Source organism: Corvus brachyrhynchos, unplaced genomic scaffold, assembly GCF_000691975.1.
Source record: "Corvus brachyrhynchos isolate BGI_N302 unplaced genomic scaffold, ASM69197v1 scaffold1, whole genome shotgun sequence".
Lineage (NCBI taxonomy): Eukaryota > Metazoa > Chordata > Aves > Passeriformes > Corvidae > Corvus > Corvus brachyrhynchos.
Window position 1 is genome coordinate 12,437,970 of NW_008237222.1, and position 7,231 is coordinate 12,445,200.

Below are 7,231 nucleotides of genomic sequence, written 5' to 3' on the forward strand. Positions count from 1 at the left end.
TTATAATGACTCATTACTCATTATTTCCAAGTTGGTGCAGCACATTCCAGAAGCAAGTCTGAACTACCAGAAAGTGCCTCCGGGATCAGTGGAACTGAAGGATTTTGACCAAAATATGAATGATAATAGAGAAGAGGATCCCTCAAGAAAAACAAGGACAAGAAACCGTGAGGAGGCAGGCCACCTTTTTCTTTACTTTATATATGACATTGCTTTAAGCTGCTGTATGTGTACTTGTTCTTTCTAAGCTGCCAAAGGAGGCTATTCAAAAAAAAAACCACCCCAACACTTCTCAACAGCCCAGATGTGTGGGTATAGAAACAGTGTTTAAAAAAGAAAAAAGAGGAACAGAATCACCCCTCTTGCCAGTACTGACTGGAAGTTTCCTTTCTTGTGTAAAATGCCAGGACAAGGCTTGAGGCGTGGTCACCTGGTTTTGGGAGGACATATTCAGTGTCAGAGCCTTCTTAGGCTATTTCACTGCTATTTTAGAGAAGAACTCAAACACCTGAACTTTGAAATCTGAAGCACTGACAATTTAATGGCACCTTGCTGTTCTGCAGCTGGCATCCTGGTTAGAGCTGCTCATGGAGCAGCAGTGGCAGGATCTGGACCTTAGGAGGGGTGTGTGTAACTGGGCTTGGTGCTGTGGCACAGCTGGCTTGCTGTGCCCTGCAGACTGAGAGCACTGCTCCCTCCAACGTTTGCGATTTGATGCAGTTCTTCTGGGCTGAGAGAGCAGGGTGACCTGAAAACCACTGGAGTGGTGCTAAAGGGTGAGAAAGCCTGGCCTGAACTTGAGGCTGGGGATGGTGTTGGGATGAGGGGTGTGTAGTGGGGTGATGGTGCCAGAGGGAGGTGGAGAAAGCTCCTGGTCCAGCTCTGGCTGTCACTTCTACTGGCTTTCTGCCTGCCAGCTGTGGTGGGAAGGAAGAGCTGGGGCAGAGGCTCCAGGGCAGTGCAGGCAGGAGGGGAGAGCTGGCTCTGCACAGCCACTCTGGAGGTGGAGTGTGACTCACACAGGCGCATACAGGGGACGCTGGGCTGAGCCACTGGTACCGATCCTGTCCTGTGACTGGTTTGAAGCAATCCCTTCCTCTCCTTTAGAGAGGTGCCAAGGCTGCATAAAAGGTGCAGCTTCAGAGCGCCCCCAGCTTAATGTGGGATTTCCTGGCAGAAGCCTGGAGGCCCTGCTGAGCCACAGGACTTGAATATTTGATGGAGTTTGATGGTGTTTTGTTGTTATTTTTAATAAAGCAGAAGGTGACATGGTGGGATACCTGGCTGTGAAGGTGGTTTGAACTCATATGTGTCACATTAGGTAGTTTCAGTGAGACTGCTTGTGGGGCTTCTTGCATTTTGATTTGACTTTTTGGGGATTTTTTTTGTGAGGCTTGGAAAGTCCTAAGTGCTTTTCTTTCAGAAATGCTTAAATACTTATGTTATTGCAAACAACTGTGTATCTGTCTCTGGAAGTCTGAACAAGTTAGTATTAACCTTTTTGCCAAAGTGCTGAAATAAAGGTGCATGTCATCTTACTCTCCTTTGAACTTCAAATATTATCCACACAAACAAAGATGTTTCAGTGGAGATCATTTACTGTACAAAAAATTCCCATTTTGTAAAATGCTGCTTTTGCTAAAAGTTCTCCTATCTGTCCTCATATTTTAGGTAATCTTTGACAATCTGATGTTGAACCCAGTGTCCCAGTTATCACATACAATCCGTGAAAATACAGAAAACCTTGCTGAAAAAATGAAGTAAGTCCCTGGCCTGAAATACTGGCTTGCTGGTGAATTTGTTGACTTGCTACTTGTGGAAGATATTGTACTGTTGTCTTGGAAAGTTTTTTAATCAGGATGCAGGGAATCTAGATGTAGGAAATGGTGTGTGTGTAGTGAACCAGCGGTAATATGATTATTTGCTGTCACTTTTGCTCTTATCTTTGGCCTTTGGAATTTTAATGCTGGATTTGTAATGCCTGTTGATGCCTTAACTTTGAAATGCTGCCTATGCAGGAGATACAGCAAAAAGCTGGTGGATTGTCTCTTCTTGCCTTTTCTGTACTAAGGTTCTTCTAATACATGCAGGTTACCAAACTTGTGAAATCGTTTCAAAGTTTGTTGTTGCTCTAGAAGACATCAGTTAGGGAAGGACTTTGGAATGTTCCTAAATCAGCTCAAAGGAGCTTTGTCTCCAGTTGCTAATCCACTAATCTCTTTTGTTGCCACATCTTGTGATAATTAAGTCTTTTAAACAAGTGGTTTTTTGATGGCAATTTTAAGATCTGCTCTACTTTTTGTGTTACAGGATTCTGTTTCAAAACTCAGAAAGGACCTGGGAGGAGATGGAGGCCAAAATCAATTCAGAAAATGAAGTGCCAATTCTGAAGACATCAAACAAGGTAAGTCCATGCAAACAAGTGAGATACTAAAGACTTTTCATCCATGAAAGCTTTGTAAGAAACCAAACCAGCAATCTCTGGCCCTTCTCAAATCCATGTCTGAAATTTCTGGTCCATTTTCATGTGTTGAACTGCTGGGTTTTATTACTGTTCGAAGTGTAACAAAGTGAGTTCCTTCAGTGGTTTTGTTTCACCAAAACCTTGCCCAGTTCCTTTGTGATTGATCTTCAGAGACTGGGTCTCTTAACAGATGTTGAAATTCAGGGTCATTAGGCCTCATTTAAACATTTAACAAAGGACCACCTGCCATATGGTTGCCACAGCTTCAGTTGCAGACAGGTGTTTCTCATGAATGTTTGTTTAATTCACCTGTAACTGTTTGATATTAGGGCAGTAAAAATCCACCTCAGGGTGAATTCAATTAGATGATTCAGCGTCAAGACGGTGTTTGTGCTCTCATGACCTTTTGTTGTCCTTGAAGGGGATTGTCAGTAAGGATTTAAGTACAGCACTGGACCCAGCTAATACGATTTATGCTAGGCAGCATTGTGCAAGCCCTGCGTAGCTTGGTGCTGCAGCAGTATAAATGTGGCCAAATGCCTCATCTGGTCTAGGAGCTGAATTTACAAATATCTTTGTGTATTTGATGTTGAGGAGGAGCCTTTGTACAGTTGCAGCATTTGATAGCTAAAAGCCACTGTGGGTATGAATGGGGTGTTGTCGCAGCACTTGGTGGCACGACGCAGAGCATGCTCCCTGTGCACTGGCAAAATGCACTTTCATACAGATTTGTCTTTTCTGTTAAATGAGCAAGGGGGTTGCCTGACTTTGAATCTTCTTGATCAGATAAGGCAGGAGGCGTAAGACTAGATTCCTGTGTCAGTTGAGTACTTCGTTGCTTAATTTTCCATTCTGACACTTTTGTTTCTAGGAAATCAGTTCTATCCTGAAGGAGCTCAGGCGAGTTCAAAAACAGCTTGAAGGTTGGTCACCTAAAATGTTCCTTTTGTCTCTCAAATGCCAGTAAAGTTGCAGAAAATAAAGTAATGTGGCCTCATTTGCCAGTGAAAGCTGGGAAAGGATGCAGAAGTTGAGTTTGTTACCACAGCGCTCTCTGATGAGTGCATATGGAATTAAGAGTAGATTTATCTTATACTGTCAGTTTTTAAGAACATTTTTGACTATTGAAATGTAGAAGCTGTCACTGTGGAAATGCTTTGTTTGTGGTCATTAGCATATTCCAATAAGATAAACTGGTGCAGGACTGTTCAGATGAAACAATATTTAACAGCTCTTTCAGCCAATAAGCTGTGTTATGCTTTTTGGACTTGAATTTTGCACATAGATCTCTGCATTAGGAAAAGCAAGACAAGCTCTTGCATCATCTAAAAGCTTAATAAAGGCATGTAAAAACATCCAGGCATCATTTTGGGCTCCTGCTAAAAGCTTGCCATTTGGCTGCTGTAGTTTGTCTTTTCCAATTTAACCAGAAAGTTGAGAGTCCATGTAGCTTCAGTTTGGGAGAGGTTTTGCTTGGTAAAGCTGTTTAGACCTGAAGGTGCTAATGAGGAAGATAAACTGACTAAAATGAAGAAAAGTACTGCTTACAGTTCTACTGCCTTCAAAATGAAGGCAGCAAACTTCTGTTTGGAAACTTTGCTGAGTGCTGCTAATGTTGGTTTTGGTTTTTTTCTTTTCCTTTTTTCCCTCAGTCATAAATGCCATCGTTGACCCTACTGGAAACTTGGATATAGTTGCCAGTAACAAAACATCTTCTGCTGCTAAACAATCTACAGCCACTAAAGTCAGGACTGCTAACAATTCTGGGTCCACACTGGAGACTCTGTCCCCAGCACAGATGAGAAACTACGCTCAGAAATCGAACTGTGGGTCTTCTAGCTTACAAGATTCGAATTTCATTCCAGATGGAGAGAAATATGTGATCTGATACAGTATTTTGTATTGCTGTTATACTGTAATCTACTGTCGCATTAGTATTGTGTATGAGTGGTTTGTGGACAGTTTGTGTGGAACAGTTGTTTAGATTGCTAATATGTTGCACAAAAAAGAAAAATCTATGCTGTGAGGGTGAATGGAAAGTCTGTGTATGCCTTTTAAACAAGACTAGCACTGTGGAGCAGCACATATTCAGCATAGAGGCAAACTGATTTTTACAAAATTACTCACTTATTCTTCCAGTGTGCCATAAGAAAACAGGCTTTGCATATTTTCCATTCAGTACTGCTGAGGCTAAGGTGTTCTTGCATTGGCCTGTTTATAACTCTTCAGTTGTAATGAGGCTCAATTTGAAAAAAAAAAACACACTTTTTTTGGTACTATATTTGTTTGGGTTTTATTTGTTTGAATTTTTTTTAAGTGTACAAGTGAAGCATTACAGCTCTGTTGGAATCAACGTGCAAATCCAACAGGACGACTGTGCAATATCATGGGTTTCTGAGAGAAACCCTTACTGCAGTTGTGTAAGATTCCCTTTCAGCATTCATAAAAAGGCAACCACACTGAAGTTGTGCATCTGGTTTTCAGTCCAAAAACCAAAACAAGACAGAATAAACCCTTTTGTTTTTCTCTTGGGAAAGTGTAAAAGTTAATAATGGTATGAATGTAAAGACTACTGATATAGTTACTATTTTTGATGATATTTCTGACCCAAAGTTTGGGGTAGGTACAAAAAGTTAGATTTTACAGTTTAGCTTGCCAAATTTTCATGATTTTGGTACAAATGCTGTCTTTAAGCTGCTTTTCTTTTTAAATTTAAATATACAGTGTTTTCATGATGAGCTACAAATGCTCTTGGCTGGGCCAAAGACTAAGATGTTTGCAATTACCCAATTGCAAAGAAAAACATCTGTTCCAATGGCTCATGGAATAAACTTAATTACACAGTTGCTGTGAACTAGTGCAATCACTTGACAGCACTGAAAAATAATGGCTTCAATGTAGCTCCACCTTTATGGCTAGTTCTGTTATGAATTTTTTTCAATGCAAAAGTGCTTGCAAAGACCACCATTCTGTGGTGTTCTTCAGAAACGATTCAACAATGTAAAGCACTTGGTACATTTGGGATTTTTGTGTCTGGATTTAATTTTTGGTCCGTTATAATCCTAGAAACACTAAGGGTTGTGTGCAGTTGTTTGAGCGATTTCTTATTTAACAGAAGTTGGGGTTCGTATTCTGTCTATGTGTTAAATTGCGAAACACTAAGCAATTTTTGTTGCTTTAAGAACAAAAATTTTGGTTTTGAGGGGATCTCTTCCAGATGTGCTTGCTCCCAGTTTTTTCTGTCTTGTATCGATTCCTTTTTCATTCTTCCAGGTCAACAAATAGTAATTGGGTAAAGAAATTCTTTTGTAGCTGTGGAGGATACATTTACTGGGAAAGGTGAGCAGATGAGTTCCACTTTGCCCTCATACAGTATGTAGTTTAACCAGTGAAAATGGTTTCCCAAGCTTGACTGCTTCTTGTGTGCTGACTATATTTTGGGGTGAGTAGTGGATTCCTTAGTTAGCTTCAGTAGTTACCTGAGCTTTTCTGCTAGGATGTTGTAACAGTGGGAACCTGTTAAAATAATTTAAATAAATAGGGATGCTCACAAAGTGTTTCACCTTACTAGTGAAGGTGATTGCTTTCCTGGTGAAGCCAGTGAGAGCTTTCCATTGATTTCAGCAGAGACAGGATCGGTCCCAAAATGGGAGTATGTCAACACGCCATTAGTTTATTTTTGAGCCTGCAAGATGCTGGCTGGTAAATAGTAGGTGCAGATATCCTTCCAAGATTTCTAGTAGGCTATAAGCTCGTCTGCTTGTGTGGAGATGCCCTTCCATGAAGAAATCTGCTGGATTTCACATAGATGAATGCAGAATAAAAAGAATTTGCCCTTGATGTTGTTCTGCCTGTAATATACGCACTATCTGAATGTGTTAATTCAGTTGTTGATTCTGATCTGTCTTTTCTTGAAATACCTGACTGTGCCCTTGGTGAATATCATAAATGGTGGTATCGTTCCTGACATGAGACACAATTTTTCAAGCCCTTTTTAGGGTTTGAACTGACCAGGTGCTACCCCAACTCACTAGGAGTTGAAGGACCTTCACAGATAAGGTGTTGCTGTTAGTTTCAGTTTTGCTGTAGAGACAAGTGAATTAATAAGACATACATCTGACTTCCATGATTATTTGTTATTTCCACATCTTCATGGCTATGCGCAAATGGATTCTGTTTCTCTGCCATGTGTCCTTGATGGGACTTCTGTTTACTCTCACTTGAAAATTGCTTGATTCTTCTTTGATTCTTCAACACATCAGGGAGGGATTTTCTCCCTTGGTTGCTCTGTTCTGAACTTGAGAGCGAGCCCACAGACACCTTGCATCAGTTAAATCAACCTGCAAAATACAGTCCCTCTTCAAGTGATTAATGAGGATGCAACAATCAGTATCTGTTGATAATTTGGAAATGAGTGTGTGAAGGCAGGGAGGATGCACAGCTTGATTTGTTTTATTTGTGACTCAGCTAAACTATAAAATGCTTTTGTGTCCCAACACAATGCTCATTCTTGGATCCTTGCATTTGAAAAGGTTTTGCTGGTCCACAGTGAAATGCAACATATTTTTCCTTGTGTTCACTGCTTCTGAAGTACTGCGGTTTGCACTTGTCTGCTCCAGATAAGCCAAAGAGCTATCCACTCCTTTGCTGATTGTTGGTTCTTACAAGCAGTACTGTATGCAACCATGGAAACATGCCTGTGTGACTCCAGTGTGAACCTGACCCATGTGTAGTGGTGCATCTGGGGGGCCCAGGATCAGTGCACGA

General features: G+C 40.9%; 1 protein-coding gene across 1 annotated transcript in view; it reads left to right on the top strand.

Annotated features, from left to right (window-relative positions):
* The window catches only part of CEP170B (centrosomal protein 170B), a 57,654-nt gene extending 50,810 nt beyond the window's left edge, over positions 1-6,844 (top strand). Inside the window, exons 17-21 of the mRNA XM_017728943.1 lie at positions 32-175; positions 1,672-1,760; positions 2,311-2,404; positions 3,336-3,387; positions 4,117-6,844. Of these exons, the coding sequence (XP_017584432.1) occupies positions 32-175; positions 1,672-1,760; positions 2,311-2,404; positions 3,336-3,387; positions 4,117-4,352 (615 nt within the window). The 3' untranslated portion in view covers positions 4,353-6,844. The remainder of the gene's footprint in view (positions 1-31; positions 176-1,671; positions 1,761-2,310; positions 2,405-3,335; positions 3,388-4,116) is intronic.
* Positions 6,845-7,231: the final 387 nt, after the last annotated feature.